We start from the raw sequence: 14,528 nt of genomic DNA on the forward strand, positions 1-14,528 counted from the left end.
TCACATGCTACTGTGGTCAAACTATCCACCCCAGACAGAAACTTTGCATTCCGTTCTATCAGAATGACATCAAGTTTGGCAGCACTGCATGATGCAATCGCACCCTGTAGGCTGCAATGTATGAAACAAGTCATCCACTGAGCTAACTCCTAGTCTGCTGAATTATGGTTTTGTGAATGAGCCACAAAGGCTAGATTCATTGAATGTTGTACAGGTAAGATTCAACTTACAACCACAGTTGGAACCAGAATTTCCATTATTTTCTGAGACACTTTTGCTATGGTTGTTAAGCAAATCACTGCACCTTTTAAATGAATCACATGGACATTAAGGAAATCCGGCTTACCCCATTGACTTTACTTGTCAGAAGCCATCTGGGAAGATCAGAAATGGGAATCACATGGTCCCGGAATGTTGCAACCATTGTAAAGACATGCTGGTCACCAAATGCCTGAATTTTCATCACCAGTGTAAGGATTGGATTGTTGTAAGCATGAGGACAAAATCACTTTTTTCAATGTCACCGTAACTGAATGGCACTAAATCAATGGTTGTAAATTGAGGATTATCTGTAAAACCAAATAAACCCCTTCAGAAATGGATAGTGTTTGAAAAGGTTGATTTCTCTCTTGAAAAGAGAGCTGCAAATAGAATGTGATGGTCTGAGTTAAAACTTTATTGAAGAAAGTTTATAACAGATAATAACTAGTTATTGGTTGGGACAATTGTTCAGATCTATGTACATTTTTAAAAAAATGAATGCTGCTGATAAGTGTCAGATCCAAATTTGCTTCCATCTTTTGTGTTGTATCATCTTTTGTGGTCTTCCAGGTGCGATTCAAGGTGTTGGTCACCACCTTTAAAGCGCTCCATGGCATGGGACCCAGGTACCTTCGAGACCGACTTCTGCCACCAATAGCCTCCCACCGGCCAGTTCACTCCCACAGAGAGGGTCTCCTCAGGGTGCCATCGGCCAAGTTATGTCGGCTGGCGACACCCAGGGGAAGGGCCTTCTCTGTGGGAGCCCCTGCCCTGTGGAATGAACTGCCCCTGGAAATGCGTAAGATCTCCGACCTCCGGGTATTTCGTTGTGCACTCAAGACCCTGTTGTTTCGCCAGGCTGGGCTATCAACAATCTTAAATTGGGTTTTAAATTCCTGCGGTTTTTAAATTGAGCCGAATTCATTTAATAATTTTAAACTATTTTAACTGATGTTGTCTTGTGTTTTTAATAGGCTGTACACTGCCCTGAGTCCTTCGGGAGAAGGGCGGTATAGAAATAAAATTATTCTATTCTTATATGTCTATTTTGTTTATTCTACTTATCAATACTGGGTGAAGCTATCCAGCTTAAGTATCATCGGTATGATGATGATACATAGTGGTAAATCTTTACCTTGTGATGATGTAAGAGTGATTTTCCAGCTCTTAGAGGCTGTGCTTAACACTAAGAAGGCTGAGTGGGTGTGCGTTTTAAAGCCCCTTGGATCCAGTGACTTTCCATCATTAACCTTGAGTTACACTGTCCCATTCAGAGTTGGTGCCCAATCTGGGGGTTCTCTTGGATTCCTGCTCCTACCTGAGAAGCTGGTAGCAGCCATGACCAGGAGAGGTTTGCACAAATGTATCAGTGGTGGGTTTCAACCAGTGTTACAACCAGTTCTCAGTAATTTTTGCTGCATTTGAACCCAAACTTTTGGCAAAGCTTCCAATGTTATTGTTGTTAGTGGTTGTAGTAGTAATATGAATACTAGCAAGAATAGGAATAGAACAGAATAACAGAGTTGGAAGGGACCTTGGAGGTCTTCTAGTCTAACCCCCTGCTTAGGCAGGATACCCTATACCCATGATGGCAAACCTATGGCATGTGTGCCAGAGGTGGCATGCAGAGCCCTCTGTGGGCATGTGTGCTGTTGCCAGCTGCTCTTCAGGTTTCCGGCACATGTGTGCGCCAGAGCGTCTGAAATCCGAAGACACTTGGGCAGCGCGCATGCACGTGCCAAAAACCCAAAGACCAGGTGGCCTGTGTGGGCATGTGCACCAGCCAGCTGGTCTTCAGGTTTCTGGCACTCTGGTGTGTGCATTCCAATTTGGGCACTCGGTGCCGAAAAGGTTTGCCATCCCTGCCGTATACCATTTCAGACAAATGGTTTATCTTCTTTAAAGCTTCCAGTGTTGGAGCATTCACAACTTCTGGAGGCAAGTTGTTCCACTGATTACTTGTTCTGACTCACGAAATTTTGCCTTATTTCTAAGTTGCTTCTCTCCTTAATTAGTTTCCACCCATTGCTTCTTGTCCTACCCTCAGGTGCTTTGGAGAATAGCTCGACTCCCTCTTCTTTGTGGCAGCCCCTGAGATATCCGAACACTACTATCATGTCACCCCAGTCCTTCTTTTCATGAAACTAGACATACCCGATTCCAGCAACTGTTCTTTATATGTTTTGGCCTCCACTCCCCTAATCATCTTGGTTGCTCTTCTCTGCACAGTAGCAGCAGCAGTAGCATATTTTATTCCTTCTTTCCTAGTCGGGTATGCTTTTATCTGCCTGAAGCAGGGGTGAAATCCAGCAGGTTCTGACAGGTTCTGGAGAAACGGTAGTGGAAATTTTGAGTTGTTCGGAGAACTGGAAAATACCACCTCTGGCTGGCCCCAGAATGGGGTGGGAATGGAGATTTTGCAATATCCTTTCCTGGGGGTGGGAATGGAGATTTTGCAGTATCCTTCTGGAGTGGGGTGGAAATGGAGATTTTGCAGTATCCTGCAGTATTACACCCACAGAACCGGTAGTAAAAAAAAATTGGATTGCACCACTGGCCTGAAGGTTACCAAAACGGCCTCTCCAACCACCACGGCGTTTATTCCAAAGCCCTCCCAGATTGGATAAGCTTTTCTCCCCAGGGCGTACCCCTTTGTTAAGCCGGCGAGAGATCATTCCCTTCCCCTACCTTCACCCCAACTCAACCACACAGAACCGCAAGGCATTTAAAAGACCAAGCCCCGCGCTCTAAGGGTAAACAACCCGGCTCTGGGCCACCCGAGGGCGCTGCAAAGAGCCCGGAGCTGCCACAAATGAAAAGCGATTCTCCGATCTGAAGGCGAGCATGCTCGCTTGAGCTCCAGACGACGATCCTCGGCGATCCAGGCGCTTTTTTTGGCTGTTAACCCGGAAGGAGACGCGCTTTTCGGTAGCTCTCCGGCGGCTGCTCGGTGAGTCGGCTGGCTTGCACTGGAGATGGCTACGTTTTTTGGGGAGGTGGTCGCACCGCCGTCGCGCGCCGGCCTGGATGACGAAGAGGAGCCCTCAGAAGAGCGCGAAGAGGCTCAGGAGGATCGTGAGATTCGGCTGGCGCTGGAGAAGAAAAGGTGGCGAGCAGGAGGGACCCGCGAGCGAGAAAAAATTGGGGGAAGGGAGCGGTGGGGACGGACCCTTCGCTTCCGAGCACGTTCGGAATATGGCATTTCTTTTTTTTAAAGGTTGGCGCGGAGGGAAGGGGCGCCGCTCCCGCAAAACGCGGACACTGTAGCCGAAAGGGATGCAATAGCTCACGTGGATCTGGAATCACTGTTAGTTGATTTAGACCAGGGTTTCTTAAAGCGGGATTTCCCCCAAGAGCCTTTCAGGGGTCCGCGAGATCAAAATTATTTGGCAGTCTATGTTGGGAAATGAAATATTTAAATAATACAATAATAAATACCAGTGGTGGGTTTCAACATTTTTTTACTACCGGTTCTGTGGGTGTGGCATGGCTTGGTGAGCGCAGAGGAAGGATACTGTAAAATCTCCATTCCCACCCCACTCCAGGGGAAGGATACTATAAAATCTTCATTCCCATCCCACTCTAGGGGAAGGTTACTGCAAAATTCCCATTTCCTCCTTATCAGCTGGGACTTGGGAGGCAGAGAATAGATGTGGGCGGGGCCAGTCAGAATTTTTAGTACCGGTTCTCCAAACTACTCAAAATTTCCGCTACCAGTTCTCCAGAACTGGTCAGAACCTGCTGAAGCCCACCTCTGATAAATACCGATATTACAATCCCATCAAATCGTCCTGAGAAGTGGGGTAGCATCAGCAAATGCGCCCGTTTTCATTTTTATTACGGTAAGCATTGACTACAATCCATGCAAACGATCGTTCTTTTGGGGTTCCCCCATATTTTATTTAAAAATATGGGAAGGGGACGTGGGAGCAAGAAAGTTTAAGAAGTTTCAGTCTAGTAACTTGATGGGTGGAGATTGCAAAATGTGATAGTCAGGAGCTGGGCAAACGGGGTTTGTGCAATATGCTAAGCTTCAAAAAAGCAGCCAGCATTATCGTTCACCCAAGTTTAGCATGGGATGTGAATGTAGTAATAATAATTTGTAGGGCAAACGTAGATGAAGTGCCTCTTAGACTAAGTTTTGAGTATGATATTTGATTGGGTCAATAAATATATGAGTTATAAACTTCGTAATATAACATGTAAATGTACAATGGAGTGGGCAGTGAAATAGTTTTTTAGCACAATACTTACATTATTCCTTTTTTTTTTTTTTTGCAAAGAAAAACCCATCTCGCCTGGATATCCTTAGTGCCTGGCCTGATTCAATTAAAATGAGCTTTTATGCATTCTCATTAACTCTGGAAGGCCACTTGTGGTCATTAGAAATGTGGGAGAAATGTCAACATTGCTTTTTTTTAAAAAAATGATCCTCTTATTTCAATACTAAAAATTAAGCACAAAAAAGCTCCCCTCTCTAATAGAAGTAAAAGCTGCTTCATTAGGTGAAGTGATTTGCAGTAGAGAAACAGATGTGACAGATTTTTCCTTTCTCTTGTTTCTGTTTCCTGTGGGGTGTTCCATAGGTATTTTTAAAACACAGTTACTATTACAGTAACCACATTGTGTAGCAGAAAAGACACCAAAAACCCTAACAAACAAAAAACCTGGGGCTTCATAGAGCTGCATGTAGGTTTTGTTTTCATTATATGCTTATTTCTTTATTATAGTTGATTTTTAATCCAGCCTTCTTCGCTTTTACAACATATTGAACCATTCAGTATGCATTCTGGATTCATGCAACACATTAAGCTTACCTGTAGTTTACCCAGTCTGTATTCATGATCTCATGAGAATGCAGCTGTATTGTTTTCAGTGGTTAGTATTTTTTTTATTTCCTTGGGCAAAATCATTTTCCCCAAGAAATTACTTCCCAGGAATCATTTCTTGGGAAAGCAGCCTAAAAGCTGCTCTTTGTATCAATGAGTGGAGAGTGAAAGCATTTTTAGTCAGTAGTACTGTTATGGACGCTTAGAGGTTTTCTTTGTATTTAGTCCAGAGGTGGGTTTCAGCAGGTTCTGACCAGTTCTGGAGAACCGGTAATGGAAATTTTGAGTAGTTCGGAGAACCGGTAGTAAAAATTCTGACTGGCCCTGCCCCCATCTATTCTCTGCCTCCCAAATCCCAGCTGATTGGGAGGAAATGGGGATTTTGCAGTAACCTTCCCCTGGATTGGCGACGGAATAGAGATTTTACAGTGTCCTTTCCCTGGAGTGGGGTGGGAATGGAAATTTTACAGTATCCTTCCCCTGCCACGCCCACCAAGCCACACCCACAGAACCGGTAGTAAAAAATTTTGAAACCCACCACTGATTTAGTCCATTGCGATTGTGTGATGTGCAAATTGAGAACAGTAGAAGGTAGAAATTTGGTAGTTTGCAGATGTTTCATTACCCAATTAGATAACATCTTCAGTGTTGTAGAAACGTCTGCAAGAAAACAACTAAGCTCAGAACACCAAAGATTCCACACTACAAATCGCTTTTTTAGTAACTCAAGTTTTCTTTTCTGTAGCCTTTTGTTCAGGTCTTTTTAATCGTGTCCTTTTTCTGATACTTAGAGACGTTTGTATCACTTGGAACACCTCAAATATATCAGCAGAAGAAAAGTTTCCCTGCTCAAAGTTTATCTTGGGTGTTGGAGGCAATGCAGTAGGTGAGTAGTGCAAGATGGCCGTTCTTTCTTTCAGCACTGAAGTACAGGTAATCCTCGACTTACAAGAATTCATTTAGTGATCATTCGAAGTTACAACGACACTGAAAAAAGTGACTTGACTGTTTTTATGAACATTGCAGCATCCCCAAGATCATGTGATCAAAATTCAGATGCTTGACAACTGACTCATATTTATGACGGTGGCAGTGTCCCGGGGTCATGTGGTCATCTTTTGCAACCTGACCAGCAAAGTCAGTGGGGAAACCGGATTCATTTAACAACCGTGTTACTAACTCAACAACTGCAGTGATTCACTTAACAACTGTGGCAGGAAAGGTCGTAAAATGGGGCAAAATTCATTTTAACACATGTTTCACTTAGTAATAGAAATTTTGGGCTCAATTGTGGTCATAAGTTGAGGACTACCTGTAGCTTGTGGGATCTTGTTGGTTGGTTTCTATCAACTGAAATAATTTGTGGTTCGTGGTCTCTGTGCAAATTTAAATGCAGTGCTTAGTTTTGCTGCTAATGATTGCTAATGTAGAATCAGAACAGTCTAGTGATTCATCTAATAAATCTCATTTGGTCCACAGCATTCTTGTCTTCATTTATTTTGAATTCTGGAAGCTGGGAGCTGGTTGGATCTGCCCAGTTATGGAATGAGTGGTGCAGAACATCAAAAGTAACAAATCTTCTTCCAAAAGATTCATACTGTTGCTTTTATCGGTCAGTTTCAGATCCCACAGTAAGTAGTATCTTTTACTATTTGGGGGTGGAGGCAGAGAAGTTCAATCAAAACTTTCAAAATTATTTTAAAAAGTAAAATTAAAACAAGTCATGCTCAATTCCTGGTGATTTCTTAACACATCTGTGTAGATTTTTTTGACGTCTGGAAGAGGGTTGCTATTTTTTTTTTAATTTCCCAGTCTGTCCTACAGTCTTGGGTTTCCATTGTAGCCACCCCTTCAAATACTAACCAGATTTGACCCTACTGAGCTTTAAAACTGAAACAAGTTTTTCATCCTTCTGAGACTTCAAGTTAATAATCGTTCTTTGCTTTTAGCTTCTGTGCCACACAAAGGTTTATATACAATTTGCATAGTTATTCAGTTACTTCTGCCTTTCCATTTTTAAAAACAAAGCAGGAGAGTTTAAAATTAGAATACCATTAATTAAACATTAATGCACTCCTACACATTTATATTAATGGCAGCTTGAGAGTGGAGACTTTTTAGATGCAGGAATTTCTAACTGAGAATTCTTTATGGGAACATAAGTAGTTGCTGTCCATACTAACTTCAGGTGTCATATCTATCTGCAGTGCTGTTTGTACTCCAGTTATAGTCTCTTTCAATTACCTCAGGTGTCAGTGAAAAAGAATTGTGCAGCAATGATTAAGGATGTGCCGGTTGGAATATTTGTTCAAATTCAGTACAGATCATCCTCGACTTACAACCATTCATTTAGTGAATGGTAGAAGTTACTGCGGCACTGAAAAAAACTGACAACCATTTTTTACACTTAATGGCTGTTACAGCATCTCTAGGATCATGTGATCAAAATTCAGATGCTTGGCAACTGGCATCTATGTATGACGGTTGCATTGTCCTGGGTTTACCTTCAATATGATTACCTTTTGCAACTTTTTGACAAGCAAAGTCAATGGGAAAGCCAGATTCACTTAACAACCGTGTTAGTAACCTAACAACTGCAGTGATTCACTTAATAACTGTGGCAGGAAAGATTATACAACGAACAAAACTCACAACTGTCTTGCTTAGCAATGAAAATTTTGGGCTCAATTGTGGTCATAAGTTAAGGACTACCTGTATAATATGCAGCACAAGCATATATAAATTCACTTAGTAGGTTATTCTCAACTGAATGAGATTTACTTCCAAAGAAATACCGAAAAGATTGCAGCTTGTGGTGATCCAAAGGGCTGGGTGTGTATGTGTCTTGTGGCCTGCCAGCGGCCAGCAGAGCTGGCAGCAGATTCGGACAGTGAGGAGGTTGTGGAGGAACATGGGCCAGTCCTGGAGTCTGGGGAAGGCTTGGACAAGGGCTCTGCATCAGAGGCAGAGAGGGGGCCAGGGCCATCTGGTAGTTATGTGCTGCCTTCAGAGCCTCCGGAATCTGATATCAGTGTGGCAGAAGAACAGTGTGAGCCTGTTCCCAGTGTGCGCATGCGCAGAGCTGCCAGAAGGCAAGAACAATTAAGGAAAAAAAAAAGGGTGACCCGGGAGTAAGGCTTAGAGATGATTGGCCCCTCCCATAAGACATAAAAGAGCAAATGAACGTGAGCCTTTGCAGGAAGCAATTAGTTCATATAGTCAATTCAAGTTCTGAGAAGTCTATTTGACTCTTTGCTCTGGCTTTGCAACACTAATTGACAATTGGGTCTCTGGCAGCGTTTCAAGGGAGATAAAGGTGGAGGCTTATCAACATTACCCTGAAAGACTGTGTCAACTCGAGCAGACATCTGTCGGAATCTTCAGACTGTTTGTGAATCATTACGGGCTGTGAATCACCAGAGTTCACAGCCGTCTCAATAAAAGAGGTGTTTTGGGACTATGATTGTGATTTATGCTTTTTCAGGTAGCCTAGGTCACAACAGTGTGTGATTTGTTGCATTAGACCAGGGGTCACCAACCAGAACCATTTGGACCCATTTCCCACAGAAAAGAAAACAGCCACAAAACCCATCCCGTGCCTGACTATTTCCTGAGCAGCCACAAAACTAGCATATGTAGTTGAATTAAACACTGTTTTCTTCTGAAACTTTTCTTTTCTTGGATTTATCCATGGTTGGCCTACTGGGGGTTGAAAAGCTCAATAAATTGTGTGCCAGCGGGTGTCACACATTGGTGGTTGTGACGCATATTTTGAGCGACACAGAGCCGCAGCAGAGGAATGAAAAAGCCACATGAGGCTCCAGAGCCACAGGTTGTTGACCCCTGCATTAGACATTCATGACTCTTTCACTAAAATTTATATATTTCTCATCCTTTTCAGATTTTACTGTGCCAGTGCAATTGTTATGTGGCTGAAGACCAACAGTTTCAATGGCTTGAAAAGGTAATAGGGGGGAAATAGCATAGACAAGGCCAGGGTCAACTCACCAAGTGTTGTGGCCCGCCAGCGGCCTGCACAGATCATGGCTGATCCCGACAAAGAGGAGGCTGGTATGGTGCTGCGTCAGCAGCCTACGCAGCCAGCGCTCGCGTCGGACAGCGAGGAGGCTGAAGAGGATGTGGTGCCAGAGGCAGAGACTCAGCCAGGGCCTTCAGAACCTCCAGAGGTTCTTTCAAGTGGAGAGAGCGAAGTGGAGGAGCCTCTCCTCAATGCTCGAGCACGCAGGGCTGCCAAAAGGCAGGAGTGGCTATTCAGGAGGAGGAGGTCTACTCAAGAGTAGGTCTTGAGGATAATTGGCCACTCCCTTAGCCTACTTAAGTCGCACGCAGCTAGTGCTTTCTTGCTGGAAACAACTTGTATTTATGAACAGAGTATTTTGGTTTATCATATCTTGTTTTCTGGGCTGGTTGCCAACCTTTGCCGGTCTTGTTTATTCTTGTTACTTAATAAATTTGATAAGGACCGTTGGTGTGTATCAATATCCTCGGAAATCCGGAGCTGGGGCAGAACACCAAGCCCCTTCCCTTTCTGAATGCATATTTGATTATGTTTTGGATAAAGCAGATCATGAATTGGAGGCTGCATTTATCTAGCTGACTTCATTTAACATACATTCTATCAACCTTAAAAGAAAGGAAAGAGGCATTATTTGGGGGTTGTATAGCGATTCAGATTTGAAAGCAAAAAGATGCTTTGGAGTGCATATCCCAAAGGTGCTTTTTTCAGAGGCAACTAGACTTTCTTGTTCTTTCTTTTGAAGACATTTCAAATATAAATGCAAGGAATATAAATCCTTCCATTCCCCACCATCCAGTCAGAGCCGAAGCAGCTTCTTGGATGAGAAGTGAAACGTCTTCAAAAGAAAAAAAAGTCCAGTTGCCTCATGAAAAAAGCACCTTTGGGACAACCATGACCTGGATGGCTGAGATTTTCCATAGACTTTCGGAGTGCATATGTACTGTATTTTCAGAAAGCACATATGTGCAGCTATCTCTCTTCCTGGCATTGCAAGGCTCGACGGCTATTCAGGGATCCTGGGAATAGTCATGCTTGGTTTAAATTACAGTTGGGGAGAAGTATTATTGCCTGTGCAATGGTGTGTGCTCCATAGCCCCCTTTTTTCCTTAAAATTTGAACCATGCACAGTCCCACTTCACCACATATAACTATTAACATTAAAAATCAGATTCAAATCATTAGGGGGCAGAGGCAGAATCATTAGCAGCTCCCAGTATCTTGGTCTGGCAAGAATAGGTGTGCCCTAGCTCATCTCTGGAGGGATTATTCAGCAATGTTGGTGTTTTTAATCTTCCTTTTAGGTTTTCGGATGCCTGCAGCAGATTGATTTGCAAGTCCTGGTTCTTTCAGCGTGTCCTGTAACAGATTATAAAACCACTGAGTCTACTCTGACTCTCCCTTCACCTTTCCTGAAAGCATTGAAGACAAGAGAGTTCAAAGATAAAGTTTATTGCTCTCTTCTAGAACAACCAAACATTATACGGGATCTCCCAGCAGCAGGTATTTCATACCATATTTATGCACATTATATCTAGTTAATTAGTTAATTTTTAGTGGTATAAAATTTGATGGGGTAACAATAATGTCAGATCCTTTCATATTTTAGCTTGTGCATTTCCTGTGCTAATAGAATGTCTAGCTTTTTTTCCCCCAAGCAATGCAAATTATAAATAAAGGTATTATAATTTACCCTAGGAAGTCTTACTGAATCACTGGACTTTTAATTCTTATAGATATTTATTTATTTATTTACTTTTACTTACAAAAATGCTGGTGACTCCCCTGGATTATTGTTTCAGAGATTTCCTTATCATTTTTTTCAATGCCAGTGGCAGAGCTTCTAATGTACTTGAAAAGTTCTTAAAAAATTCAGTGAGGTATTCAGACAGGTATCTGCTTAAACGTTGCCCATGTTGAATTGTCTAGCACAGTCAAACATCAGGAGTTAACCACTGGAAATATTTTATGATGTTTTGTGTCACATCATAAAATGTTTTATGGTAATTTTTATGTCATAAAATGATTTATAAAATTTGCCAAATTTCAATTCCATGGGTCCTAGATTTTGAATGTATTGTGTAAATCAGCCCCTTTGAGGTATCTTAGTTCAAAACTAGTGATTTAGCTCACTAAATTTTATTAGCTTCACCCCCAGCTTGTAATGGGTGAGATACAGTTCATTTTAACAATAGAACTGATCCTTTCTTTGGTTCTCAAACATGTATTAGATATTAGCGTTCCAAGTTAAAAGTAACAATTTGTGTATTAAAGTAAAATAATCATTGAGCTGAGATCCCTTTCTAGGGTAAAATGGAAGATACATGCTACAGTCTAATAAATTGGTAGTTTGCTGTTATTCAAAGAACGTATTAATTATTTTCCTCTCTTTTCCATTTAGTTCTTAGTTACTGCCAAGTGTGGCAAATCCCAGCAATATTTTATCTATGTTACACTGATATACTCCAACTGGACTTAGTAACTATTGAAACCTTCAAACCTGTCTTATCATCCAAAATTCTAAAAAGTTTAGTGGAGGTAAGATTTAATAATAACATTGAATACCAAAGAGATGGGTGAATTGTTGTGTTCTGCTTAGAACCTTGCCTTTGGGGAGATGGGCAGCTATATACATTTGATTAATAAATAACACCAAGTCTTTTCAATTACACTTGCATTTACATGAATTTAAACAGATAAAGGTAAAGGTTCCCCTCGCACATATGTGCTAGTCATTCCCGACTCTAGGGGGCAGTGCTCATCTCTGTTTCAAAGCCGGAGAGCCAGCGCTGTCCGAAGATGTCTCTGTGGTCATGTGGTCGGCATGACTAAACGCCAAAGGCGCACGGAACGCTGTTACCTTCCCACCAAAGGTGGTCCCTATTTTTCTACTTGCATTTTTTACGTGCTTTCAAACTGCTAGGTTGGCAGAAGCTGGGACAAGTAACGGAAGCTCACCCTGTTACGCGGCACTAGGGATTCAAACCACTGAACTACCGACCTTTTGATCGACAAGCTCGGCTTCTTAGCCACTGAGCCACCGCATCCCTGATTTTTAAACAGATACATGCTAGTAAATTTCAAACATGTGCATTCTTTAATCCAGTGGTGGACCTACTTTTTTTAAAAAAGGGAAAGAGTGTGGGTGCAGAAGCCAGAATTCTGCAAGAAGATTGAAACTGAATAAAAAGATCAGAGATCACACTGAAGTGAGTGGTCCCATGGGAAAGTGGCAGAATCAGATGGAGATATAAGATTTCCAGCCTGAAGAATGTCATTCTTGGTCACCTTCCCAGTACATCTCAGGACATCCTCCACTGCCCGCACACAGCATCCTGAGGCAGGTTGTGAGGGAAAATACACATTGCAGAACATATCAATAAGACATCCTCGAAAGTTTTTTCAGTTGCGGGAGGATAATGGATTACAGGCAGAAATGGTTAGTGATCCATCCTTTCACTGCGCAGTTTGCTCCAGGCCCAACAAGGTTAGTTTTTCTGACCAAGATCAGTTAAGAGGCTGCTATCTGCTGTGACAATAATTTAGTGCATTATGGTTATCTGAATGCTGTTAGATTAAATTTTATTTTATTAAATCAACATGTAATCTTAGATTCTCTGGAGATGCTCATAGCAAGTGAATAAGGTTGCTAACACTCAAATAACTGGCCATGAAAGAAAATTATATTTCCTACTTGCACCAAACAATCTTCTCCTTATATGCATGGGAGCGTTAACATGCTCACACAAGTGCCTAAGAATGTTATTGGCCAACTTTAGAAATAAATTTAAAAAACATTTTGTGGGAGAGTTGTGTGGTTTGTGGAGAGGTTGGACTGCAAATAAACATACCCCTGCTGCAATTGTGCCTATCCTTATTTGACAGAAATGTAGTGCAGATTTTTGCATCTGACTAGATCAATGTTTTTCAAAATTGGCAACTTTAAGAAATGTGGACTCCCAGAATCCCCCAGCCTTCAAGTTTGAAAAACTCTGGACTAGATATATACAAGAATGCCCAATTAAAATGTTGATGTTTATAGTAGATTTAAAAACATTCAGTTGTATGTTCAGTTAAATTGTTTTCTTCTGCTGCTGCTGTCTTAATTCAGTAAATTATAAAAAGATGAAACAAAAACAGTTGATTGTAGAGTTTTATGTGCTGCATTTCACAAATGCTTCACTTACATGTGGTTTGTTTTATATGTAGGTGTATACTTTTCCCCCAACAATTATATAGTGAAACCCCTTCAGATGTTGCTCTAACTTTATTTTTATTTTGTTTTTCCCAGGATATTTCAAGAAGCACAGAAATATTGACAAAATTGGTGACACCTAATGACATTCATAACATCTACACTTAAAAATGACTTGTGATCCTTTAATATTTGACTAAGATTCTGTATTTGTAAACTGCAGCTACTTTGGAACACAGCTACTTTGGAACACAGGACTCTTCATAAGTGTGGCATGCACTATTTTTTGTATCACTGGTCATTTGGGGGAAGGTTAGACTGATTTAAAAAATTAAAATATGATCTTTTTATTTTACACAAGTGGAAGAATATATATATTTTCTTAAGGATATTTTATGTATTTTGTTTCCTATCCACAAGTTACAACACTGTTACCACTAGACATATTGCTGCAACAATTGTGATAGATTTGAGGGAAAAAAGCAAAGGGGGCAGAACAGTTTCTTAAAATCAGTGGTAACTACTCAAGCATGGTGAGAGGGAAAAATGCACACAGTAGAAACAGCATGAATATGAGAAAGCAGATGGTGTTAGATGATTGAGTCAGAAAAACATTAAGGAAGCTTGAACAAAAGGTAGGGTTTTGGAAAAAGAATTCTCGGGATTGGTGGAAAGAGAAATGATGTTGCTGAAAATACTAATTTTACAGGGGTCGTAATTACAGTGTATATGTTCACACAAAGAGCAGTTATATTACATAGGTTTTGTTGAGCTTGACAGCGACTTTTTTAATACAAATCTCCACTTAAAAATCTCCACTTAAAAAAGTTAAACTGCAACATTTAGCTGATAATAGTAACACACTCTTCGCAAACAGGTGTTTAAGCCACTACAATGGGTATAAAGCCTGCAAGGTGATTCTACTAAAAACTGTCATTATTGGACACTGCAGTTAATAACACGGTTGTTAAGTGAATCTGATTTCCCCATTGACTTTGCTTGTCAGAAGGTCGCAAAAGGGGATCACATGATCCTGGGATATTTCAACTCTCATAAATGTGAGTCAGTTTTCAAGCATTCCTATGTAAATCACGTGACCATAGGGATGCTTCAACGGTCATAAATGTAAAAAATGGTCATAAGTCACTTTTTATCAGTACTGTTGTAACTTCGGTTACTAAATGCACTGTTGTAAGCCGAGGACTAC

General features: G+C 41.3%; 1 protein-coding gene across 1 annotated transcript; it reads left to right on the plus strand.

Annotated features, from left to right (window-relative positions):
* Window positions 1-2,918: 2,918 nt before the first annotated feature.
* On the plus strand, window positions 2,919-13,681 carry PSMG1 (proteasome assembly chaperone 1). The gene is made up of 7 exons (XM_034416913.3): window positions 2,919-3,367; window positions 5,882-5,976; window positions 6,570-6,721; window positions 8,992-9,054; window positions 10,431-10,629; window positions 11,528-11,664; window positions 13,418-13,681. Exons 1-7 carry the CDS (start codon window positions 3,237-3,239, stop codon window positions 13,487-13,489), a joined length of 849 nt encoding a protein of 282 aa, XP_034272804.1. The 5' UTR covers window positions 2,919-3,236; the 3' UTR covers window positions 13,490-13,681.
* The last annotated feature ends 847 nt before the right edge of the window (window positions 13,682-14,528 follow it).

This window comes from Pantherophis guttatus, chromosome 1, assembly GCF_059756535.1.
Source record: "Pantherophis guttatus breed Tessera chromosome 1, ASM5975653v1, whole genome shotgun sequence".
In the NCBI taxonomy this organism is placed as follows: Eukaryota; Metazoa; Chordata; class Lepidosauria; order Squamata; family Colubridae; genus Pantherophis; species Pantherophis guttatus.